Below are 27,164 nucleotides of genomic sequence, written 5' to 3' on the forward strand. Positions count from 1 at the left end.
TTCAGAGAAACCCTCAGAGGTAGATACTGTTATTATCCTCATTTTACAGATGAGAAAACTGAGGTTAAGAAGCTTGCCCAGGGCCTTGCAGGGGTAAGGGACAGAGCTGATGTTGGGACCCAGAATCCTTGTGTTGTACTCAACGTGTCAAGTTTGCTCAAAGTGGAGCCCGCCTGCCTTTCTGAATGCTGAGATTAGAAATATAATTTAAACTTTAAAAATTTTTCATATTTATAAAGTAACATTCATTTTTCATAAAACATATTGTTGATCTTTCTGATTTAAGGAAAAGGTATTTCTGGTGGTGGATATATTGTCCACTTAATTTCTCAGTCAGCCGGGGGTGGGTAGTCCTTCTGGCCTTAGCTTAGTTACTAACCTTGAAAATTTTTATTGTTTTTAGGGCCTCTGTCTGTTTCAGTATTGTTGCTGTTGTATCATATGATCATGCAGCAAACACCCCTGTAACTACCACCAGGTTAAGGACTAGAACATTGCTGTGTCTGGAAGCTCTCTGCATCCTACCCAATTACAACCCCTTCTCTTCTCCCTTGAGGTAGCCACTGACCTGGCTTTTGTGATAGTCATCCCCTCATTTTCTTTACATTTTCCTGAATGACATGTTGTTTAGTTTTACCTGTTTATGAACTTTATTAAGAAATTGGCTCATGATCATTGTATTCTTTGTGACTTGCCTCTTCTCTACATTGTTCATGAGATTGCCCAATCGTCTGTAGCCTCAGTCCATTCATTCATAGAGTATTCCATGTATTCACTCATAGTTATTAACTGAATATCCTTCTACTACTGATAATTTGGATTGCTGCCATTGGGGAGTTCTTAAAATCAATGCTTCTAATGAACATTGTCCCATGTTTACAGTTGCACGTGCAGCAGGGGTTTACTGTGTGTATACACTGGAAGTGGAATTGCTGCATCGTGAGCTCTGCAGGTGCACACACCTTCATAGGCAGTGCTCAAACTGTTTCATGCACTTTTAACTCCCGCCAGCAGTAATAAAGTACCCACTGCCCCAGTTCTTAGTAGCACTAGGTGGCTGGGTATCGTCAGGCATTCTCATTTTTGCCTATCTGGTGAGTATGTAATGGTATTCCGTTATGGTTTGCATTGGCATTTCCCTGGTGACAATTGACTTTGAGCACCTTCTCTGATAAACATAGTCACCATTTGAGTATGTCCTCTTTTGAAGCATCAGTTTAGGAATGTTGCCATTTTTCTATCAGATTTCCCCGGCCATATTTTTAACATCCTTCCTGCCACAGGCATGCAACTTCCATGTGACTAACCTTAGCCTATGTAAAATGAGGCTTCCTAGCAAGCTCCATAGTGGAAAGAAGGCTCCACCTGCCTCCCTGTGCCTGATTTTGCTCACGGAGAAAGACTTGAGTAAAGCCTTATGGCTCTGAATTTGGCCGTGTGCCAGCACTGCTGAAATCTGATTGTATTGCAGCTTTTGTCTGTTTTGCTCCTCAGTGGTTCTCACCATTCAGGAAGCCCTTCAGCTCACTGTTCAAAAAATAGTGGGTCTCTGGATTCATCCAAAGTCTACATCGTGTCGCACAGCAGCGGACAACAGGTTCCCGGGTCCATGTCCAAGCCCTACCACAGACAAGGGGCAGTGAACAAATATGTCATCGGCTGGAAGAAATCGGAAGGCAGCCCACCACCCGAGGAGCCAGAAGTGACTGAATGTCCCGGGTAGGGTGGTTGGCTATTCTTCTCTGGGCAGTATTTTTCACTGTGGGGATTGACTAAGCAAACATATTTTCCTCCCGAGGGAAATACATTCTAAAAAAGAATAATGTAGAAACATCTTTCTTAAACTCTTTAAATGTCAATGTTTATATTCCTCTATAAAATTATTCTCTTTTCTTGATTTTTACTTACAAATTGGAAAGAAATCTGTGTTCTTTGCTTTTATATTCAAATCTGCCTGCAATGGAAAAGTCATGGTAACATGCTACTGAATGTGTGAGGATAGATTCTCTATAAATACACAAGGTCAAAGGCAAGTTCGAATTCCCACAGACTCCTGTATGTTTCTTAAAGTTGCCATTTAAGTGACATCCTAACAGAAAAAAGTATGGTTCTTAATTTTAGCATGACTTCCAATTTTCCTTTTAGATGTTAGGTTTGAGGTGGCAGGGGTCATGTAGGGAAGGATGCTTTGTATCTGTTTGAAAAAGAAAAGATTTTAAAATACTGATAATCCATCTTACAACACTTAGGAAAACTAAGCTGATGCCTCTGTGAAGAGACAGGTAAAGAAATCGCATTTCAAGAATGCAAAGCAAGGCTGGTTGGGGCTAAGTAACTATTTGCTTATATCGTAAAGAAGCTGAACAGATCCTCATGCTAAATTATCTGTGTGCTTTGCTGTACCTGCCTGCAATAGCATCATCAGGCGTGTGGTGCTGAGCATGGGATGGCTCTTCAGAGAGCGCCGCTAGATTGTACGTTTTGCTGGTGAACCAGTGTCACTTTTTTCTCTTAAAAACAATTCTGTGTCTTAAATACAGCTTGTATGATAAATGCCTTCTAAATTAAAAATTCTTTTAGTGCTTAAATTGAACATGGAATCTTTTGTTAAAAAAATCATATCAATCATTGCAAATGACTTATTTAGGAAGGAATTTCATAGTGATAACTAGCCCTTTTTATTATAAATGAAAATGTTAGAATGACACATTGGTATTTCTGTCTAATAAGAGTCTTCTGAGTGCTTCACAGGAATTCATTCCAAGCCTGTTTTAAATTCTATGAAATATTTTTAGAAGCATTTTGTATGTTGCCGTAGTACTATGTTTAGGCAAAGGACTCTCTTGGAAAGTCAGGGAAGTGTGAAAGGAGCCCATTTGGACAGTTTTCATGCAAAAGCCCAGGGTTTATGCATTTTCACACACGGATTTGATGGCACCAATGTTCAGTGAAAGCGAGGCAGTGTCAGGAATGAGGTGAGAAAGGGGTGTGGTGTCTCTGAGTCACAGTCTGTGCACACTAAAGGAGACTGAGAGCATGTCCCTGCTGGAGCTTCTCACCTGGGGACCTGTGTGGTGTGCAAGGCAAATGGCAGTCCCCATACATGTTCTTGGCAGTAGAAGCTCTTCTGTCCTAACTCACATTTTATGGGGAGGATTTGAGATGATAACTCAAACTGGTTGTCATCACAAGAGGTCATTGCTGGTATTCGAGACCAGGGGTCCTGGTCAGTGTGCCAGCTCAGCCTGGCAGATGTAGCAGGTGTCCCAGGCCCTGCCCAGCAACGCAAAATGTTTCTAAGGCAAGACAATCATACAAGACTGCGCTAACTAGATTTGAAGTTTTAGCAAAACAGTGTTTTACCAGATCACTGAAAGATATGCTTAGAAAACAGTCAGACAAGTACAGCATATTTGCACCATGGAGAATTAGTTAACATTAGTGTCTCATTGTACACCAAAAAGAAATCAGTTGTGCCCTCCCGAAGTTTCACATAGACCAGTTATTTCTCACAATCCTATTGTGGAAGCCCTACTATTAATTTTGTTAATGATATCATCTTACATTTTTAAATAATATAAGCAAAGGAGCAGTTCCGTCTCAGGCTTCTGTGCAGCCATTCATGCTGTTTCCTCTGTCTAAATGCCCCTTGTGAGTTTCTGAGCCCAACCAGCACCCTCCTAAAGGGGTTGTTCTCTGCACTCACTAGCCCGGTACTTCCTACAGTGAATTCACACTTGATCAGTCATCTCGGCCTGCAAAGCACACACAACACATGCACACCACATGCACACACACGTGGACTTGGGCTCCTGTGCAAGCCTGTGTCCTGCTTACTGCTCTACTCACAGTGACTGGCACAGAGTAAACCCTCGGAACATATTTATGACACATCATTGGATAATATCTTTCAGTTACTAGTTTAGCAAAAAAAGCTAGTGATTTTTATTGAAACACATATAAACTAGAACAGCACATTATAATCATAATTATAGATATAATGTTACTATCCATGCATTTTTTTTCCCCTGCATCTTTCCCAAAACGCATTCGGACTGGAGCTCTTGAGCACCACCTAACTCACTTCAGGATCAAATGTTGGGGGCTTCTTGGATGCACTCTTCATAAAAGTTACATTGTTTTGTTTTCCTTATGTGGCTCTTGCGCAAAAGCTCTCCAGGGCCTTGGGTTCTTGTTGCAGCTCCCGTTTTCACGTCATGCCATCCCACAAACCAACTAAATCTTCAGTAGTGTTGTAAAAGTTACAAAAACCTTCTTTTTTTACAGCTACTGTTTGTTCATGTAACTGTAGCTTGTGCTTCAAGAACTGAGAGGCACAGGGAAACCGGTCCTACCTTAGGAACAAAGCAAGAGCCATAGAGGATTTTAGAGAGATCCTTCTTAATTTTGAGCATGTTTGTGTATGTTTCTTCTTCTAGTAATTTCCCAGTGAGCTGTCATAAAATGACAAGATAGCCTAGCTTTTGAAATAGTCATCTCAGAGGCACACAGCAATAACATTCAGGTCATTCTCTAGCTCTCTGCTGTGGGCTATGAATTCCTAGAGTGTTATGTTTCAGATTGTGTGGCAAAGACCGTTTGCCTCCACTGACAGTGCAGCCACTGACTGTTTACCGTGTCCTCAGAAATATTTGGTTGCTCAGATTGTATTTTCAGAGCAAACCTTTTTAGAATGACTCCCCAGTTTTCTCCCTGTAAAGGAGCTGAAAACAATAATTCAGCTTGACACTCTTTTGTTGTCGATAAATAGATTTTTATATACTGATAATTAAGGGAGACAGCTGCTTTATCCAAATAGCTTTGTGAAATTGCTGATAGTAAAACATGCTTAGCACATGACTGAATTGATGACTCTTAAACCCCGGCTCCCTCGGGTGGCTTCCTCTCCTTTCCTTGGGTACCATCGGGCTCTGGTTGTCCAGCCGCGAGAGAAAGGCTCTCAATTTCTGAGAAGCACAAGGGCTGCTTCAAAAGGCATATGATAATCTCTGATGAATTATTGAAACTGTGTTTTCTGACACAGATTAGGAATGGGAAAACATAGTCGTATTTTAAAAGTTGGCTGTGTGGTTTTTTTTCATCCTAGGCTTTGGGAATCTGATTTGTTTCTGAATTATTCAGACATCTAACTTTGTAGTTGAGCTCGTTTCACAAATGTGAAATGGCATGGGAATTTGGAGCAAATGCAGCAAAAGTGAACTGACTTAAGACCTAAGAATTGTTTGTATGCATTTGTGGTTGTTGAAACTAGCTACTAGGTTTTAATTCCTACCACTACAGGCACTTTACAAACAGGCTTAATTTCCATTCTGATTGTTTTCAACAGGATGTATAGTGAGATGGATGTCATGTCTGCAGCAACTCAGCATCAGACAGTAGTGGGAGATGCCATTGCAGAGACTCAACATGTTCTGTCTAAAGAAGATTTTCTGAAATTGATGCTTCCTGACAGCCCCTTAGTGGAGGAGGGACGAAGAAAGGTTAGTGACTTATGGAGCTTTGAAGTTACCAGAAATACTTAAAAAAAAAAAAAAAAGGTCTAAAGAAACTCAAGAGTTTCCAGAGCACTCCCACACGCTTCATCGCTCATGACCATACCAACAACCCACTGCACATAGCTGATCGTTGCCAGTTTTGATTCTATCAGTATGTAAAGGGAGCCTGAGAGAGGTTAAGAAGGCTGTTTTTAAAATCTCAGATAGAGCTAAAAGTCAGGCTGGCCTAGCTTCAAATCCTGGCTCCAGCAATGATTAGCTGCATGACTTTATGCAAGTGGCTTGGCCTCTTGACCTCAGTGCTCTCATCTGAAAAAAGGAGATCATAATAATTGAATTGTGAAGTTCAGGGAAGATGAGAAGTAGTGTGTGAAGAGCCTAGTACAGCTCTTGGACATAACTAGTGATCATGAACAGTAGCTGTTAAAATTCACAGCACCTGACTTTTGTTTCAGAGCTCTAGCCTCTGCTCCAAGCTGTCTCTCCTTAAATGTAATCCTGTTCCAGAAGTGGACTGGAGTTAGACAGCACACTGTCTGCTGGGCATTTTAAACAGGGTTGGAACTTGCACGCTGCCATTTAGAGATACGCAGAGATCAGAGGGAAGCCCATGCTTTAATCTTATAAACCAACCCCAAGTTCAATGGCATACCTTCGCCATTCACAATGTAGTATTCCCTAGATAATGTTAGCTTGCTTATTGGCTTTAGTGTCATCATTATTACAATCTCTTCAGCCACTTTGCTAAACAATTCAAAGTATTAAAAAGGACTTAAAGGCAGTTCAGCCCAGTCACTTCTTTCACCAAGTAACTGAGGCCCCAGATGATGAAATGTGAAGTCTTCATAAATATTTGGTACCAGAGTTAGCAACTGAGTCCTTGTCCCTCACTTCTAATCCAGCACTCCTTCTTGTTCATATGAAAAGGGAAAAGGAAATCAGGTATTGCCATACCGGCCATGATCAGGATAAACTGCAGGTCTTTGTGCTTCTGTCTTCCCTATAGTAAAACAATTCTGCAATTAACCTAATTGTGTTTTTAGAACAACACTAATTAGACACTACTGCAAAGCTGCTTTAATCTAATATGCCTGTAATCAAGTTCTGAAGAACCTGCTGGTGGTGTGTGAAGAGGAAATCCCATAAGAACTCCATCATAACGAGTCTTTTTAAAAAAATTAAAAACTTACATCAAGTCATGTACATGATACTGTATAAGCTTGGGCGCAAAGGCAGACTGCTGTACGGAGAGTGTAAATAGCTTTTCTTTTTGTAAGGTTGAACTTCTTGACATGTTTTTTTCTTCTAAGACAAATCACCTTCTTTTCATAGTGTAAATTTAACTTTGTAGCTCACATACATTCCAGTTACCATTCATCAGGTGGAAAGACTTGACAGAATGGAAGGAACACATACAATAGGAATATTTTTAGACTTCTTTCTACATTCATAAATGTAAATAGCCATTTATTTGTTTGATGTGAACATTCTGGCTTTTACTGTTGTTTACCTAAAAGGAATGTGGTTTGGTATGCAAAGAAAGTAATTGAAAATTCACATTTGATTTAACTTTTTTTGAGTATTCGACCACTTGTTTCTTTAGTAAGAATTTTTCCTACCCTATTTGTAATTAAACACAACAATAATTTTAATGGTTCATTTAAGTCTGGTTATGATCCATTACTGTAACTCAATTTTCAACAATTATACAGACTTTTGCAAGTGATACTTTTAAGTGGACAGTAAGACTTTATTCGACTGCTGCTATTTTTTTGAAATGTGTTTATGTGGCCTAGAAAGCTCCAGTGTTCAAAATTAGTCTTATTATTTAGATTGGATTGAACCTCATATGTAGTTGATTGGTAGAGAAATTGCCTAATACTACAATGTAGTCATTTCAAATTAAAATCAAACCAGTATTAAGTGTGGCTTTGAATAACTATTGCCTGAAATGGCAACCTTATATAATTCCAGGAACTATCACTGCTATAAGGATATGGAGGTTTCATTTAACATTTCAGAGCTAATAAAGCTGTGCATGTCTAATTCATGGTAATATTTCATAGAATGTCAAAGGAGGAAAACATAAAATCTAATAAGTGCACCAAAGCCCTGGTGCATTTCCCTCGATCACCTCCATGCCGCGTTTAGCAATGCTGAGCTAACAGAGAAAACTCAGAGGGTATCACAATACTATGTGAAACCACTGGCCTTGGTCACACAAGCCACATGCATTTGTTTTTTAATGTCTGTTCCCTCCTGTCACCTTGTTTAAACCCTAGTTTTCGTTCTATGGGAACCTGTCTCCAAGGAGGTCGCTTTACCGCACGCTGTCTGATGAGAGCATCTGCAGCAACAGGAGGGGGTCCTCCTTTGGCAGTTCCCGGAGTTCCATGCTTGACCAAGCCCTGCCCAACGACATTCTGTTCAGCACCACCCCACCCTACCACAGCACGCTGCCTCCACGGACCCACCCCGCACCCAGCATGGGGAGCCTGAGAAGTAAGTGATGGGCTGGCCGCTCCCTGGCCAACGCTGAGGGTGGGCTGATCACACAACTCCTGCCTCAGTGGGCTCTGAGGGTGGCGTGGTTTGGGAGTTTGTTTTGTTTTAATTAAATATGCATCATTTGGCATTTTTCTTTTAAATAACTTTCAAATATAAAAGCCCCAGAGTGGACATTTTGAAAAAGTTAGGTAATGCTACCTATTTGAAAAGAAATTGAGAAACTTGTATTAGATATTTCTGTCAAGTCCAATAGTGACTTCTGTATCATATGTCAGCTATCATATCTGTAAAGGAAAAAAAAAAAATGTTTAAAGCCTGATTTAATTAAAAAAAAAAAAAAAAAAAAACCTGATATAAGGAGTTGGGTTTTCAGTGGGCGGCCGCAAGGAGGGATGTCTAGTTTTCTATCCTTCGGTTTCTTTGTATAGTTCAGTTCCTGGAGATGGGAAGGAGGCACATGTGCCTCGGGAGACCTGCCTTGTAGACTGGGCTGTACCTGTGGGCGGCTTTGTGTTCCTGTGCAGATAACTTGTGTTCTCTTGTGTCCCCGCTTATTTCAATTTACTAGTTACAGGTCAACCTGATGATTTCTAGATGATTTTCCTTCAAATCCTAAAAATCTTTGATTTTTACATAGTGTCAAGTTTTCATTAATGTCACTTTTTCAGGGCACTTTTTTCCTTATGTTAGTCAGCCTGATTTCCTTTATACTTAGTGTGTGTGTTTTAAAAATTGTACAGAGAGAATGGGAATTTAATCAGAAATGTATTCATTGCCAAGTGTTTTTTTTAATCACAGAAAATATTATCTTTAGAACCAATTCAAACTTCATTACACATATAGAATTCCGAGGCTAAATGAAATCAAAATTCTAGTAATGTTTCTAATGTTTAACATAATTGGAAATGAACCTTATAAAATTCTTAATCTATTTCTTTAAGTAACATAGTAACCTGCCTGTTATAAAGAGTCCATTTACCTAAATTGAAGAAACCTTTAAACGTCTTGACAACCATGTGAAATGTTAGACAGAACTATCCCACTTTCCTGATATTTCTCCTGCTGTTGTCCCGTTTTTGTAAATAGGCAACTTTAATGTCCTCTTAAAAGCTTTCGTAAAACCAACAAAACTCTATTTTCCTGCAAGTGTTATTTCATTTACAGTGTTTGAAGTGTGCTTGTGAATTCTCTGTATGTTATGTTGGTCTTAATTCTACCCTTCATTTTTGTTTCCATGTGAAAGATGTATATATTTTTGTTTTTTTAGCTTCACTTAAAAATATGTGTATACTTTTTAGAGCAGTTTTAGGTTGACACCAAAAAGTACAGGGATTTTCCACATACCTCCCCGACACGTTTCCCCTGCTGTCAACAAGCCCCTGCCCTTGCAGAGTGGCAGTAATACGTGTGTTATAATCGATGAACCTATGTTGACAGGTCAATATCACCCAAAGGCCCTGGTTTACATTAGGGTTCATCTTTGGTGTTGTGAATTCTGTGGGTTTCTACAAATGTGTAAGATGACATGTATCTGCCATTATAGTATCATTCTGAGTAGTTACACTGCCCAAAAAATCCTCTATGCTCTGCCTTTTCATCCCTCCCTCCCCTCTAGCTCCTGGCAACCACTAATCTTTTTGCCATTTCCATGATTTTACCTTTTCTAGAATGTCACGTAGTTGGAATCTTACAGTATGCAGCCTTTTCAGACTGGCCTCTTCTATTTAGTAATAAGCATTCAGCTTCTTCCATGTCTTTTCATGGCTTGATAGCTCATTTCTTTTTACAGCTGAATAATGTTGCATCTTCTAGATGCACTGTTGTTTATCTATTCGTATACTGGAGGACTGTCTCCTTTTTTAATGTGTTCAAAGGCACAATTAGGAAACAGTCAAGTTACACTATTCATTCACTGTCCTAGTTGAAAACTGCCTTACTTGTCTTCTTTTTTACTTCTCTAGAAAAAGCACTAAGAGTTTTCCTTGCCATTTGCTGTTCTTTAAAGAAATCTTCTTATTTGGTGATACATCTCCTCCAATAGCTATGCATAAGAAGCTACTCAGAAAAAGTTCTCTAGGCTTGATGGATGAACTAACAAAATGTAAATCAGAAGGCTGGAAGTAATTCGTGTTGATGTCTAATCCCCTAAAAACTTATGATTTTTAACCCCCTGTCCATGGAAAGTTTAAGCTTCCAGAATCTAGTTGTTTGGAGGTCTCTAGTTCCCCAGCCTTCTGACTACCACAGTCGCCTATGTGATTATAACTGCTCCTTGACTTACGATGGGGTCATGACCAGATAAAGCCATCATAAGTTGAAAATATTGTAAGTTGACCATGTATATGATCACCTATCCTACTGAACGTCATCGCATTTCCTACCCTACCTAAAACATACTCAGCACACTTGCATTAGCCTCTAATTGGGCAAAATCATCTCACAACACAGTACACCATGCAATATCAGTTATTTACCCATGGAATCTCATGGCTGGCTGGGAGCTCTGGCTCACTGCCACAGTTCGGCATTGTGACAGAGTGTCATACCACATATCACTAGCTAGGGAAAAGTTCAAAATTCAAAATTTGAATTATGATTTCTACCAAGTGTGTATTACTTTTGCACCATTAAGATCTACTCAAGGCAGATTTTAATAATCCTCTTCTTTCTCTGGTTTCTGGCCATTCTGTAGACACTCTCTAAGAAGATATCATCAACCTTTAGGAATAGTTTGACAGTCAAAAACTAGAGCAGCCCAGAAAGCTGAAATGTGAGTGTTAATGCCCAGAAGATGTCTTTGAGTGAGAAATGAGGAATATTTGAAGTTGCCCAGTAGTTTCTCTTAGTTTCTCAGAGAGATACCGCTTCACTTTAAAACTTGGAGCAGAGGTTGGTTCCAGATGGTTTTAAATAGCTGTGTAGATAGAGCTAGGCAGAAAACTCAGAAAGCACAGATATTCTTCTTTTAAACTTTAAAACTTAGAGCATTCCTAGGGAAGAGAGAATCTCACCAGGAGAGACTCAATCAGATTTTGTTTATAATTTGCAGGGAGGGTGGCATGGCAAAGTGCCAGTAACTGCCCATCTCTTCCCGGTGCATATTGGAAGACCTAATCTCTGTACTTTTTCTACATGTAATTATTATAGTCATGGGCTTCTCATTCAGGTATTTTTAGCTTTTAAAATTTACAGATTTGAATCTCTCTCAGTCTTTCTTCTCTTGAGACTAAGATCTTAATCTTCATACTTAACAAGCTCCTTTTGGATGTAATTCATGTCATGATTCATCTATATTTCCTGTGAAGTTACTGAAATATGCTGTATCTTTATGTCTTCAACTTGGAGGTATGCAAATATCACCTGATCCAGCAGTTGAAAATATTTCTCAAACGTTTCTGCCTTGCTTTTAAGGCCTTCGTTTTTTATCATTGTTAGATTGCAGAAGAAAATTTATTTAAGGGCCCAGATAAGAAACAATGAAAGTGGGCTTTTGAACACACGGTTCACAGGCCAGATAACCAGTGACATTGGAAAGCAGTCAAGAGTTTCCTTTTCTTCATTGGCAGATAGACACCTGGATTCATTCAGCACAGTCCCAAGCATTGGCAGGCTCACAGGTTTAAAGATAATTTTTTTGTTCTATTTATAGAACAGAGATCAAAACTATCCAGGAATGGTGAAATCTTCCTATGAGAATGGAATCATGAGAATTTTTAGATTTCAAAAATGAAAATACAGAATCTTAGCTTATGTGTGGTTTCAAATCCTGTAGTTCTGACCTATACATATCACAAAGAATGTCCCTTGAAGTTAAAAAGTGGGAGGGTGGGAGAGTTTGGAATAAATAAAATAGTATTTTAGTTATAATGTAATACTTGTTGCTTCAGACCACATGTGTAGATTTGTTGGTTTTGTGTCGTAGACGATAAGGAGAATCCTTACCAAGGGTGGCATGGCAAGGTGTCCCTCCACCTGCAAACAGAGTTTTAACTATTCAGTATTTGACTAGGCAGTATTATTCAGTGTAATACTTCCTTCTCGTTTTTCAAATGTCCTCAGTGTTCCCTGTAATAAACATCCATTGGTTTCTGAAAAGTTTAATTGTGAAACCTCAGATATCTGACCACCAGGAAATGCTGTTGGGAGGCTCTTTGGCATTTATAATAATAGCAATAAACTCAGACTCAGTAAAGACAGTTACTGTGATTTCAGGTTTTGAGTAAACAGATGGGAAGCCGCAGATCAGTGTCGCGAGCCAGAGCAGGTGGCAGGTGATGGTTCTCTGACATTACCCACCTTTCAGAACTCATGAGTCTCCTGAAAGGCTGAGTTAGGTCCACATGCAACATGGGCAGTGAGAATTATGAGCACAGAGAAGCGTCTTCTTCAGAAGTGAGGTAGGATGGCATCTATCCAACTGTGCCCAAGAAATGCTTTCAGAAAGTGTCCTCCCTTCCCTCCTGTTTTTTAACTCATCCCGAGAACTCCCAGGAGGTATTACGGGTATAAAATAAATTCAGTTACTATTATTTTCTACCCACTAAATGTCTCATCTTACTGACATTAGTATGTGATACCACATGCAACATTGGTTCAGGTTTCCAATCGGAAAAACTCTGTGAGAAACTTTCTATACCAGGAGGTCACCGTGCTCTGTGTGGGGAGCCTGCAAATGTGCCCCACACTTGTGCCACCTACTTTCCTGGGCTGGCACCTGGGAAGCAAGCCAGCCACTCAACTGAAGTGGTCACTGTCTTGTCTTAATTGGCCAGAAGAGCTGTGTGGGCTCCTGAGGCTTGGGAGAGCTGGATTTAAAATAACAGGCTTTGATACCTGAGGCAAGTGGTGCTTTTCCTGTAAAACTGCACAACTGAGGAGACTACAGTTCCAGCCACTGTGGCACCACAAAGCACAGGTGATGAGTTGCTCTTGCTCCTCCAGGTCTGTACCGTGCATATCTTTTTAAAAATTATTTGTTTGTTTGTTTGAGATGGAGTTTATTTATTTGTTTATTTACTTATTTAGTTATTTGAGATGGAATTTCACTCTTGTTGCCCAGGCTGGAGTGCAGTGGTGCTGTCTCGACTCATTGCAACCTCTACCTCCTGGGTTCAAGCGATTCTTCTGCTTCGGCCTGCCAAGTAGCTGGGATTATAGGTGCATGCCACCCACTGGGCTGATTTTTTGTATTTTTAGTAGAAATGGAGTTTTACCATGTTAGCCAGGCTGGTCTTTAACTCCTGACCTTAGGTGACCCACCTGCCTTGGCCTCCCAAAGTGCTGGGATTACAGGCATGAGCCACCATGCCCAGCCAGTACTGTGCATATCTTAATCCAAACGCCTCTCAGACCAACACCAGCAGTATTCTGTTTGATGACAGGGCTCTTTGAAGATAGAACTTGTGTCTTGCTAGTTATTCTGTCCCTAGGTTCTGATGTAGTACCTAGAATATAGTAGATGCTCAGTAAACATCACCTGGGTGTTGGTGGTAGTGATAAAAGTACTGCAAATAATTTTGGCTAATTTAGAATCTGTGTTAGGCTGTTCTTGCATTGCTGTAAAGAAATACCTGGGGCTGGGTAATTTATTTAAAAAAAAGATTTAATTGGCTTTTGGTTCTTCAGGCTGTTGAGGAAGCATAATGCTGGCATCGGCTTCTGGTGAGGGCCTCAGGAAGCTACAGTCATGGTGAAAGGTCGAGTGGGGAGCAGGAGTGTCACAAAGCAAGAGAGGGAGCAAGACAGAGTCAAAGGCGAGATGTCACATCCAACCAATCTCATGAGACCTCACTCACCATCACGATGATAGCACCAGGCCATGAGGGATCCACCCATGACTGCAACACCTTCCACCAGACCCTACCTTCGACACTGGGAATTAGGTTTCAACGTGAGATTTAGAGGGGACAACATCCAAAACAAGTCAGAGTCTTGAAGAAACAAAAACAAAAAAAGAATAGTAATTTTCAATGGAAAAGAAACTGTATATGTTTTTCATGTTGATTATTCATGGAGATACATAGATGTCTTTCTTCATCTAACAAGACTGCCATTAACATAAGGCTCTTCCTGCTTATTGAAAAATGATGGATTTTAGATTTAAATTCACATCTTTTCACAGTTTTTGTTCCTAAACTATGCTCTTCATTAAGAAGCTTGTCATTTGAGTCTCAGCCAAGTGTCCCCTCCTTGGGCAGGCCTCTCCAAACATGCCACCAAGCTTCACAGTCACATCACCCTGTTTTGTTTTCTGCAAAAGACTTAATCACTTGTCTTTGATGTAAAGCTTCATGAGAGCAGGGCCCTGCCTCTCATACACACTGTTATACCCCCATCACATGGCAGGCAGCAGTCACTTATCAAATACATTGTGGGTAGACTGCCGAGTGGACAGTGCTCCAGATAAACTCTAGAGAAAAGGAGACGTCTAATCTGTGCTAACCTTCTTTGCCAGTTCTGCAGTGTCAGATAGAAGTTCTATTCACCACTGGAGAAGAGGGGACAATATTTTGTAATAAAGAAAAAAATGTCACCAGCAAATGTCCTTTGCTTCTTCCCCCTGCTTCACCAGCTATACAGATTAAAAGTGGTGAGTGGTTGCCTGGGCTTGTTTTTGGTTGTGAAATGTACACCCCGAGACCATCTCAGATTCAAAAGCCATCAGTGCCACTTACTGTGTGGTCTCTGTGTGCGTTGCGTAGGGGCAGCAGGCAGAGATCCTCAGAGCTGGTTGGTCAGGCTGCTCTGTGGACAGCTGGGCCCACTCACTCATGTACTCTGTGACGCCAAGATTCAGGTTTGTGCCTTGGCACAATTATGAATGGCCATATATCAGGAACTTTAGAGGTGCTTGGGAATTGTCAAAGCTTTTAATTATTTAACCCAAGACTGTCAGGGAACCACTGTATTGAGTATTTGGGAGAGATGGCTCTTTGAGCACACAGTTGCAGCAGGGACAAGGGGAGAGGGAAGCAAGGGACATTCATATCCCAGCTTGTGAGTCAGGGGACTGGCCAGCGTCCCATCTGTTCTCCATCCATTTTACCCCTCTTGTCTGCTGTATTTTTCTCTTTTCCCGTCTCCTGTTGTCGCCAAGTAAGGATCTTGTGTAGTGGTCTTAGGGGAAAAATGTAGATAGCACTTAGAATGTGCGTTAGGTTTGATTTTAGCCTTCAAGAATGCCAGAAGTTGGAGTGAAGGATTGTTTCTTCATAAACACAAAGAATATTCACAAGTTGTCATTTCTTAGTAAAACATGATTAACAAAATGTACTTTCTGTAGAAATGTTCATATATCTGAATAAAATTCCATTCTGCTCCCTGATGCTTCCGCTCTGATGAGGGAAGGAGTGAGGACAGGGCTGCAGTGGGCCCAGATTCCAGCCTGCCTGACCTCCGCAGCCCTCACAGAGCTATGCTGCTCTTGCACCGTTTCCCAAAGAGCTCAGCCATGTGGAAATCAGTGACAAAAGTAATTGCTGCCTCCAAATATAATTTCTTTACACTCGGTGCAAAAAACCTGCCTTGAGCAAGCAGCATATGAGTTGGAGAGAGAGAAGGAAGTGGTTTTTTAAGTAAAGGAAGATCCCTGGGCCTCTTTACCTTTCTGCTTGAGGGTTGAATCCTAAGCCACTGAGACGGACCTGACAGCCAGGTCAACCCAGCCTTTGCTCAGCAGGGACAAGGATGCTCCTGGGAAACAGTGAGTGCTGGGTGCCCTCCCTCCCACCTCCCACTCCTGTTTGCTGCCTCCCGCCTCTGCTGGTTAACCTCTTGGCAAGGACAAGCATATCACACACAGAACAAGGAAAAACCAGTGTTGTTTCAAAGAAGAGCACATGGTGAAGGGGGTTGTTGAAACAATGTGGACGATACGTTCATTACTAGGTTCCCTTCAGAATAGAGGCAGGGAACAATTAGGTGGAATATTACCCCAACTTCTAAAGGTGGTAGATAGCATGGAAAATTGGTGTACCTGTAACTGTTAGAGATCCGCTAAGAGCTGCATTTGTCAAGAGTCTCAAAAGTCTGTTGATCTCCTTCAAGGCCAAATTTACTAACCTATCTGTCTTAGTCCAGATGCCAGTATTTCACACCTACCTAAAAGGATGTGGGAATAAAAATTACAGGTGCATTTGGTTAATTATGCCCCTTAGTTGACATAATTGCAGGCTCAGACAGCCAGGTGGTCATTATTTTGATTGGTCTAATTAGTCAGATGTGTTCACATGCAGCTGCATGCAGTATCCTGGGCAGGTTCAGAAAAGGCACATTAAAGAAAGTCCAGTTGAAGCCTTTTTAGAGCTTGTCCTCAGATGCATAATAAGTTCTTAACAACTGGTATTATTAATGACATCAACACTTAAAGTACCTTGATGAGAGTTTACGGAGAAAAAGAAAGGGAGAAAGTCCATTCATAGCCAAAGGAAAGCTACCCAACATTGAATACAGGACGGGTGAGTGGTTTCTGGTTTAGCCATTGATAAACCATCTTACTAAGTCAGAAAAGTAGTCCAACCACTATGTTTGTGCTTCATGTATAAAATAGCATCCTCAAACTCCTCTATTAATAAAAACAAAGTGTTATTACGTTTTTATAATTTGAAGCATCGCAAGCTTGTGGTGCTCAGCTTAGATGTGTTCCTCAGTAAGCTTTTTAAATCAGAATAGAGATTGCTCCAATACTTCTTACAGCAACGTAAACGCTGCAACACTTTTAAAAAGAGTAAAGACTCCCCTGAAGAAAATGAGAATTTATCCTTCAGTACTCAGCCCTGGATGTACTCAAAAGAAAGCTGTACTTTTGAGTACTCCCGAAAGAAAAACCGTGAAATTATAATAGTGTACAAAGGCGTGATTCTAATCTCCCCGCAGTCCTTGTGCTTACATGCTGGCTGGCGTCTCACTAGTGCAGACTCAGCTGCTTTTACAGACCTCCATTTTTCCTGCTGTATGCCTTTTGGGCAACTGCAGCTTCATGTTTTCTTTTTCCATTAAGACCAGGAAACATTTTCTTGGCCACTTTGTGACGGGATGGTGGTGCCTGTGCTGACTGACAGACTCTGGGAGGGGACAGAATTGCTTGTGCTCGACTGACTGACTGACTGATTGACTGACTTGGAGGGGGCAGTGGTGCCCATATTCTGACTGCCTGACTCTGGGAGGGACAGTGGTGCCCATGTTCTGACTGACTGACTGACTCTGGGAGGGGCAGTGGTGCCCAGGCTGTGCCTGACTGACTGACTCTCTGGTTTTATTTCTGTTTAGATGAGTTCTGGTTCTCCGATGGGTCCTTATCAGATAAGTCCAAGTGCGCAGATCCTGGCCTGATGCCCCTCCCGGACACAGCCACAGGGTTAGATTGGACCCACCTCGTGGATGCTGCACGAGCATTTGAAGGTAAAGACTCACCAGCCACTGGCCTCACCCCTTACCCCAGAGTGGGATCTTGCAGGGCCTGTGCGGCATCTTAGGGGAACATGTCTGTCCTGCATCGTCTGGTCAGAGTTTTGAATGCCTTGCCCTGTTGAATGACGAAAACAAGCAAGGGCAGACTTGGGCTATGACTAGGAACATTTCCTAAGGGAGACCATGTCATTTAGTAAAAGGAGCACTAGGCAAGAAATCCCAAAACCTGAATTCTAGTCCAGGCACCAACTGGGTGGGACTTCTGTTTTCTTATCTGAAAAGTAGAGGTGATTGTATAGGGGGCACCTGTGTCTTTCCTCACAGGGTATGTTGTCGGGGAGACATTTAGGAGGCGGGAGCTGCTGGGCTTAGCAGGACGAGCACAGGCTGAGGAGTCTGGTCACTTGGTGTAAACACAGACTCCGGTGTGATCGGCTTGACCCATGCAAGTGTCTCTGTCAGGGCCTCGGCCTCTTCCTCTAAAAATGTGTGTTGGTGAGGGTAGGTGGGCTAGCCAGGCTCCAGGGGCCATCCAGCTGCCACACTGTCTTCTGTCATTTTTGGTGTTGTGAACATTATAATGTTGAGGCTACCTCCTTTAGGAACACCTTTGTCCAGCTCGCAGAGGAAGGTAGACAAAACAAGGAAGATGCTTGCTTCACCTGCATCCTCCAGACCTCATGGTGATACCACGTAAACCCATGGCCCTTGGGATCGTGACTTTTATGACTTTTTGCCTGTTAGCGTTCCTGAGCTAGACTTTTATGACTGTTTAACTCGGTGAATGTTAAATAGTAATTCTTTGGGACATGTGTTGAATTAATTTGGTCTTCAGTCTTCTCATCTATAAGATGAAGAACCAAAGAACCTGTAAAGAAGGCATCATCTAGTCCTAAACCTCTAGTTCTGTGGTTTTGTTGTCAGCAAATATTTCTAAGTTGAAGTAAGAATATAGGTGGTAGTTGGCCCAGAGGGGAGAATTTATGATGTGGAAATTCTCCCTAGCTACTGCCCTCAGGTACATGAATGCCTAAATTAAACAGAAAATAACATAGTATTCTGTTTGCCAAAGGAGACGACTTTGGTTATCTGACCTTTAACATTGATAGATAAGATAATGTGGAAGGAGTTAATGCTGTGTTTACTTTTTGATGCTACTCCATGGGGTGGCATGTCATGAAAATTCAGTTGAGAATGTACACCCCCTTTGGCTAATCAGATTCTCTCATATCAGTGTTGCCTCGGGTAGCATCCCAGTGACCTGTTCCACTGTCTCGTGAGTTGCATGGTGGTGACAAGTGTGATCAATCTCCTTGGAGCTTTAAAGAGAAATGTCTTGAGGTAGATAACCCAGTTGCCCTCCTTGTGACTTTTTCTGTACCTGTTCTCAAGGCCATTTCTGAGGTAGAGTAAACATTATAAAGAAAAGATGATCCAAAACATGTCCATGTGCTTGTTTATATCATTGTTAGGAACTAACAAAGGCAGTTCAAAATGCGTATTGCCTTAGACTAGTCTGGAATAATGCTATGCCCATACTTCAGTCAGTTCATCTGAAAACAGGCTTGGAAAATGGAATTTACCTGCCTATTGGATTGAGATCCCATGATCACTATAAAATCCAATAGTGTAATTGATCCCTGGCAGACTTGTTTCTCCCACATTGATCTACCTCATTTATGCTACACATTTCAGTATGTTCACCTTCATTTAAGGGTTAAAGTTGACTTTGGTTATGAGTTTAAGAATTTAGATTTTACTGTACCACTTCAGAAGAGAGCAGAGCCACCAAATTAAGCTGTCAAATCATGACTACTTAAGTATGTTTAAACTCTGTTAGTGCAAGGACCATGATAAATGGTATGGTTGTGGGTGAGAGCCAGGTATTCTGTGCACAAGGACTCAGTACACTGCCTCCAAAAGGGAGGCATGTTTCCACACCACATTGCTGACCATAAGTCAGTGGTAATAGAATTAAGTAAGAAAAACAGAAGCAAAACAAAAAAAAACTGACGATTTAGAAAGTTTTAAATGTTACTCTAATAATAATTCTTCTGGGAAGAATTAATATGATGAGCAATTTTTTTTAGGATTATGAAAAAGATGCTACCTAAGTCTGGACTACACCCAGAGAAAGTGTAGTTTTAAAGAAAAATATATTTCCCAAACATGTATTTCAGTGAAAAAAAGGGGAAATTAACTAATTTAACTGTACTTCAAAAAGAATCCACAAAAACTGTGAAAGAAAAACACACAAGGAAAGCAAAGGAATGAAATAAGTTGTAAAAAAAAAAAAAAAAAAAAAAAAAACTGGCAAATGAAATTTCACTGCAATTTATAAATAAAACTAACAAGCTGTTTTTCTTTGAATGTTGATAAACCAATAGCAGATTTGATCCAAAATATAAAAAGTATGAATGAACCAAATTAGAAAGGAGGTTAAATTAACATGAGAAAAAGACAGTGGGACTGAAATGAACTATAGAACTGTGCCGTCTCCCTGAAGAGGACAATGGGTTCTGCCTTACTCCTCAGCCCCAGACCAACTGCAGTGACTCGTTATTACCTCTAGGATAGGAATGTTATTACCTCTCCCTGGCTTGGATTATGGGAGTCTTGCACTCCCCACCATAATGCAAACCAGGCCAGCCTGAACCATAAAATCTGGTCAAGATGAGACCCTGTCCTTACTCAAGAACTTGGTTTTCTGTAAATCTAAATATCTAACTGTACAGCATTAGTAATCAGCTGTAGAGGCTGAAGGAAACCTGTCAAAGGACAGTCTAGAGATGCAAGCTCAGAACACTCTCCTTAGTTCACTTACACACACAACCTGCCCACCTTAGCTGATCCAGTTGTGGGCCTTTGTATTTACCCAGAAAATTACTTTTCTGTCTTTAATGATATAAGATGATGCACTTGATCACTTAATGTTTTGCACATCTTGTCAGCCTACTTGGCTGGTTCCTTCTGCACAAAAAAACAAGTACACAGTCCTAACCCCCAGCTTCTGGCCCCACGTGGATCTCAGTCCTGTATATTTTCTAATTAGTATGTTCTCTGGGTGACATTTAAAGAAAGAGACATACAGATTTTTTTAATTACTAAGGAATGTCAAGCAGCTATATAGGAGTACATTTGGTGGATAAGGTACTTAGATTATTTCTTGCAAGAACACATGGCAGGGAGCAAAAGAAACAAAGGCCAAAGTGTGGAAGGCATTGAAAAAGTCGCCCAAGAATATCCCCAAACACCAAATATTACTTGAAACCACCAAGTTTACAGTTAATCGTTTTCAGAGTTTCAAAGAGTAATGATACCCGTGTGTGTGTGTGTGTGTGTGTGTGTGTGTGTGTGTGTGTGTGTGTATAAATTCAAAAGTAGCCTTCTTGCATGATAGGATTCTTTCCTGATACACATGAAAGATAATTATAAGACAATATCAGTCTTTATATTAGTATAAGAAAGCTTAGATGAAATTCAGTGGTAAATTGAAAAGATTATGCATTGTTATTGGCAAGAGCTTAGTTTAATAAAAGAAAAACTTTTATTAAAAAGTTATAGTAGGTGAAGTAATTAAAAGCTATATCAATTTGCCCCAAAAAGTATATCTAATAGAATTAGAACCTATTTTTTCTAAAACTTAAAATTTGAGAGATGCCCCCAAAGGCTAATATCTACTTTATTCCAAATGGTTACATAGTACTTAATAGAAAAATGTTTATAAGCAGATTACTTATGTCCAGAAACTAAATAAGTATACTTTTTGAGACTGTGCCCTTTAATTTTTGTACTGGAATCCGTGACATTTAAATAAGGAATGCAATGAAAAAGGTAATCAATGTTGGAGATAAAAAAAATTTTACATAGGATTTTTTACATAGAAAATATGAAAAATCAAAATGAAGTTTAATTAGAGATTATAAACTAGGTAATTAGGTTATTTTGAAATTTATTTTTATAAGCATCATTTTGAAGTGTTGTTAAATTTTTTAGTATCTACTGCTGTATAACAAACCACCCCCAAAATTATGGCTAAAAACAACAATAGTTTATTATTTCTCATGATTCTCTGGGTTGACTAGTCTCAGCTGGGTGGTTCTTCTGTTCCATATGTTCCTAGCCGGGGTCACTCAAGCAGCTGTGTGCAGCTGGAGCTCAACTGGACCTGGAGCATTAAGGAGACTTCACTCACCTGTCTGTTTGGAATGGCTGAGGCCTAGTGAGACCCCTGCCTTCAGCAGAGTTGTTGTATTTATTCATATGGGACTTAAGGAATTAGAAAAGCAAAAGCAGAAGGCCTGTGATGTCTTAAGGCCTGGTTTTGGATTTCCCAGAACATTATATTCACCACCTTCTATTTAGGTCAAAGCAGTTCACAAGGCCAGTATTCCAGAGGTGGGAGATAGAATCTACCTCTTGATGGCAGGAGTGGCAGGTGCATACAGGGAGGGAGGAGTTGTTGGCAGCTGTCTTTGCAGACAGCTCTTCACTGTAATAGTCACAAGACACCTTAGATACATCAGTAAGATTGAATGAACATGTTCTTTGAGAAGTAAACCATCATCAGAATTATGAGAGAATGCCAAGGAACACTTTAATATCGAAAAGTCTTAATATGTAAGACTAGAAATGGATAGAAAGCTTCATAGTAAAGATGACAGTTTTCCCTGAATTAACTTGTAGAGTTCATGCAGTTTCAAGAAAAATAGTTAAAGAACTAAATTCGCCACCATTTGGAAAATAGGTAAACGATATTCAACCAAAAGTTCTATTATAACTTAATAATAATTTAAACAGCATAATAATTCAAAAATAGGATTAAGAATTTTTGAAGATTGGGAGGCCGAGGCAGGTGGATCACGAGGTCAAGAGATCGAGACCATCCTGGTCAACATGGTGAAACCCTGTCTCTACTAAAAATACAAAAAAAAATTTAGCTGGGCATGGTGGCGCAAGCCTGTAGTCCCAGGTACTCGGGAGGCTGAGGCAATAGAGTTGCTTGAACCCAGGAGGCGGAGGTTGTGGTGAGCCGAGATCACGCCACTGCACTCCAGCCTGAGTAACAAGAGCAAAACTCCATCTCAAAAAAAAAAAAAAACAAAAAACAATTTTTGAAGAAAAATTAAGAGTTCAGACAGAAATCTGAATTTAAGAGTTACGTAGGAAAGGAATTTATGTAGTCCATTTGGATTTAGGTATTTTAAAAGTCAATTTTAGAAAAACTCAGAGTAAGATTACCGTTTTGGAAGCAAGATTATGCTTTAATTATGGAGCAGTGAGAGAACATACAAAACGTAATATGGTCAGATAAAGGTATTTAAATATTTAGATCTTTTATGAACCTGAAAGAGAATGTTAAAAGAGGAAATAGTGGATGTTAGGAAAAGATTTCTAAAGAATGTGTTAGGTAAAACCAGGATACCTAAAGTACATAAAGGAACTTACCCAGCAAAAAAAACACCAAACCCACAGTAAACAAATGATCAAGGCATATGAATACAAATTTCACAAAAGACAAATGCACAATAAATAAGGTGAAAATTGTTCAACCACACATGTAAATTTAAAGAATAATGAGCTACCAGCTTGCACTTTTTGAATATGAAAAATGATACAGTAGCTCTGGGAAGCTATGAAAAATACTCACAGCTGGTATCATTATAAAGATTATAAAGTGATCCATCTTTTTGTTCAAGCAATATGTTAATATGTTACTAGTGCCAGAAAACTGTACCCACCTTTTGACCAGAAATCTAATTCCTGAGAATTTGCTGACAAAAAAAATTAATAAAAAGAATTTAAAAGCTTCCAATAGAAAATATTATGCATTATTAAAATTTTATTTTAATAAGTGATCAAGTAACATATCTCTACCCAAACAGCTATTATTAAAAAAAAAAAAAAAAAAAAAAAAAGTCCTTCATAGTCTAAGAAGGCAAAAAGTAAGTTAGATTCCCTGTGCCTCCCCCATGGTGTGAAGGTCAAGTTTGAAAAGCTGAGTGAGTCCCATTTTAGACTTTGTTTTAATGTATGTGGTTCTTTTGTTTGGTGGAGGGCAAGATGTATCCTTTTTACATGTCAGAATTCCTAAGTAAAATTGACGGTCTATCTAGTTCAATAAGATCATCGTTTTGGCACCCTGCAGTGCTTATCATACCCTTTGTTATGCAGAATCATGTCAAGTTTGGGGGTACCTGATGATGTATAGAATGGCTTTCATCCCCCCTTAAACATGGTAATGGGAACAAACCCAACTAGAAAACCTGGCTGTGGGTCAAACTGAAGCTGGGGAAGGGAAGTGCAGTCTCTTCAAAAGCTCTAGGATTTCGAGTAGCTCTCATTCATCAGAGTATCAGAAAGAGGCAGCTGCTATGTTTTTAGCATTTGTTGAATGGATAATGTTGTTTTCAGTGAACATAGGCTTCAAAGGTAAAATGACGAACTAATGATCTTAGACTCTGGATTCCATGTCCCCGCCCCACGAAGGCCTGCCCTCCTAGGTTTCCATGCTTTCCCCGTTGGTGGTGGAGATCGCCATCTTCCTATAGCTGTTGGGGTGCATGTATGTGTGTGTGCTCCTGCACAAATATGAATGTGAAAGACACATGCAGAGTTAACAATTCACATGCCAGGCACCACTGTGGCAATGAAATGCTCCACAAAGCATATTTTCCAAAAATTCTAAGTCTGTATCTTTAATTTGTTGTGTTCTATAGGCCTTTGGTTTCTTAAACAGAGCATAATAAGCATCATTTTTTATGATGAGAACTTTTTCTGTTATGAAGCTTCAGCTTAAAGTTGATAAAGTTGTTATAATTATTGATATTTGACCACTGTGTGTATGAGAGAGAGAGAGAGAGAGAGAACAAGTATAAACAAAATGTGAATTAATGGTAACATAATTAGTGGAAAAAAATGGAAAGAAAAATGACTACTACATGGATGAAAAATACAAAGTCAAATTTGGAATAGTAAATCCATTTAAATTATCTCACAAGTAAATTAAAATTGTTTCAGGCCGATGCAATAGTTGTTTCTTAAAGAATAATTTCAGGACTTTTTCTTGTTAATTACTCATAGGCAGATACTAGACCGTTATCTTTCTACATGCATGGATAAGCTTCCAAAGGCCTAAACCAGAGAATTTTAGGTGGAAGACAGTACAGTGCAGCTTTTTTTTTTCCCTTTCCTAGTGGCCAGTTAAGTCTGTTTTCTGCAGTGCAATAAGCATAGGTGTCAGAATCAAAACTTTTAATTTTCTACATGTAGCTACAAAGCCCTGCTTTGTCTTTAATTTGCAGTTCTAACAAAGACATAGTAGAACAGCATTGTGGAAATAGGTTTAATCTAGCCTGGTACTTGAATGTCCCATTTGAAATGTATCTGCGGCAGGTACTATTGTTCTATTTCTCACCCTCGACAGACGTGACGCATTGATCAGGCCATTCACCCCCACGGATCCAGCCTTGGCCTTATGTTATAGGTGCTGTAGGCACCCTAGACAGGGTCATGGGAGTGACTTGCGGTCATCTGTTTTGCCATCTCAGCTCGAGGATATGGAATAGCCTGTTGACTTTTCATCTTCCTGTTTAGTGCTAAATGTACTAAAAATAACAAGGTTTTTTAAAAGATTATTTTAAAGGATGGATTGTTTTGGGTGTCAGCCATACCCAGTGTTCCACCTTAGCCAGATCTGCTTGCACTGGAAAGAACAGGAAAGAAAACAGAAGAGTCTACACATGTGGAATGCGGGTGATTGGCTCTGTACCAACGGCACATGAAGTTCCTGCTCTTGTGCCTGTCTTTTCTGATTGTTTTGTTTGTGCCTTTTGGTTCTATCTCAGTAATCACTTGATTATTGAATATTTATCATCACAGAAATAAGCTGTAGGGGCATAAAGCTTCCACTGGAAACTGTCTCTAATATTAGCTATTTTATAAAGTAGGTTCGCGTCTATACTTAATCAAGTAGCAGGATTCTGTTTGTATTTCAGCCGCCCAAGCTTTTCCAATCCAAAGTGAAATCCTGTTTGTGAAATTACATTGCTAGCAAAACTCTCCTTTTGGCTTCTTGCGTCCTGACCAGTAGGACCTTGTTTCTCCCCAGGGAATGTCTGAATGACTGCTGGTAGCAAATTCTGATTTGTGTTAAATATGTGGGTGTTTTATCAATTAAGGTAAAAACAGATGAAGGAAGCTGAGGCATGTTCATCCATGTATTTAGACTTGACCATCAGACCCAAATATATTAAGAAAGATAGAAAGGTAACTGAATTATTACTGGCTTGCATAAAATGAGGGTGAGCCAATGAAACTCTTATACAGTTAGACAAATTCCTTATCCCTTTTCTTTTCCATTTCTTTTCTGGTCAGTAAAGTCACCATGGAATAAAAAATATATCTCCTAATGATTTTTTCAAATGTGATGTGTTCCCATATTCTGGGCCCTTTACAGAACAGAGGGTTGGTTATGTTGGACACCACTGCAGCCCAGGCCTCCCCACCGTCCCCTAGAGCAGCTCAAGCCCAGCCAGGATTCTGCCCCCAGCTCTGCTGTGCACATCACATCATATGTAGAAGTTGGCAGGGCCCCAGTTATACTGTTGATCTTAATTAAATTGCAAATTACTTTAGGCAAAAAGCCTACTATGCAGTACCAAATTGGTAATATGATTCTCTCTCAGGAATGTATAGTTACAGAATGTTTATCATCTTACAAAAGATTTGATGTATGGAGCTTTACAGAAAGGTTAGTTGAAAGTTGTCTGCCTACCTAGGGCAGGTGTGTTAGCAAAGGGGGTCACGCGGATGGAGAACTGTCAGTGTGATCAGTAGCTGGGTGCACTCAGGAGGGCCCAGGCTACTGTCAGGGCACTGATGGTGCCTTTGGCACTATGACCACAGCCTACAGCCTTGGCTTTCCTTCATGTGTCCTGGCAGCTTCAGTGACACCATCCTTTTTAATTAACTGGAAGTGTATGACCTGCCATAAAGCAAACAAGCAGGTAGTCTCATTAGGAGGCTCTTCCAGCAGCCAGAGGGAGGCAGAGTGGGGTAAATTAAGAACAGAGCACCCCTGACACAGACCCAAGTGCAGTCTCTCCAGCATTAATCAGTTCACAGGAAAAGGACTGCCATAGCACTGACACATCTGCTATGTATCTCAGTTCCTACTGTAGATACATACATGTGCTCAGAAACCAGAGAGACTCCAGGGAATTGGGTGGCGGGGGGGTGATCACTGAATAGATTGCTTGGTTCTCACTTCCATGTGGTTCAAAAACAGAATATTCTTCTGCATGCCATTCAGCATTTCTGAAACTGTTCTTGGTCAGCGCTCAGCCCCCAGAGCCAGGCCAGTCTGGCCCCCATTCTTAAGGCTATTCTATTCCCTTTCCTTCCTACCTCTTAAAACATTGAATGTTAAGTTCCTAGTGCCAAAAATAGAAATGTCCTTGTGCTATGATAAGGCATTGTAGTCATACGGATCATTAGTACTACTGCTGTAAATACAGTGCCCCTCAGATCTTCCTTTAAGAGTTTCTAGTGAGATTACTTAGCTAGTCTCTCTCACACCTCTCTCTTTGCATTTGTGGAGTGAGTCATTTAAGTAAGCCCACAATTGTGGTGTATGCTCATGGTCAGATCCATGTGTATATGGCATACCATGTGTCTTTGTTGTACACTACAGCCCTGCTTCCAACCAACAGTGAAAACAAACATGCAATG

The 27,164-nt window shown here is 40.2% G+C and overlaps 1 protein-coding gene across 3 annotated transcripts in view; it reads left to right on the plus strand.

Annotated features, from left to right (window-relative positions):
- Nucleotides 1-27,164, plus strand: part of SIPA1L2 (signal induced proliferation associated 1 like 2) — a 230,774-nt gene that overhangs the window by 197,816 nt on the left and 5,794 nt on the right. For all 3 annotated transcript variants that reach the window (XM_032242333.1, XM_032242334.1, XM_032242335.1), the window contains exons 15-18: nucleotides 1,495-1,719; nucleotides 5,348-5,501; nucleotides 7,799-8,018; nucleotides 17,292-17,423. In XM_032242333.1, the coding sequence (XP_032098224.1) occupies nucleotides 1,495-1,719; nucleotides 5,348-5,501; nucleotides 7,799-8,018; nucleotides 17,292-17,423 (731 nt within the window). The remainder of the gene's footprint in view (nucleotides 1-1,494; nucleotides 1,720-5,347; nucleotides 5,502-7,798; nucleotides 8,019-17,291; nucleotides 17,424-27,164) is intronic.

Source organism: Sapajus apella, unplaced genomic scaffold, assembly GCF_009761245.1.
Source record: "Sapajus apella isolate SASKATOON/1434 unplaced genomic scaffold, GSC_monkey_1.0 scaffold49, whole genome shotgun sequence".
NCBI classification, from domain to species: Eukaryota; Metazoa; Chordata; class Mammalia; order Primates; family Cebidae; genus Sapajus; species Sapajus apella.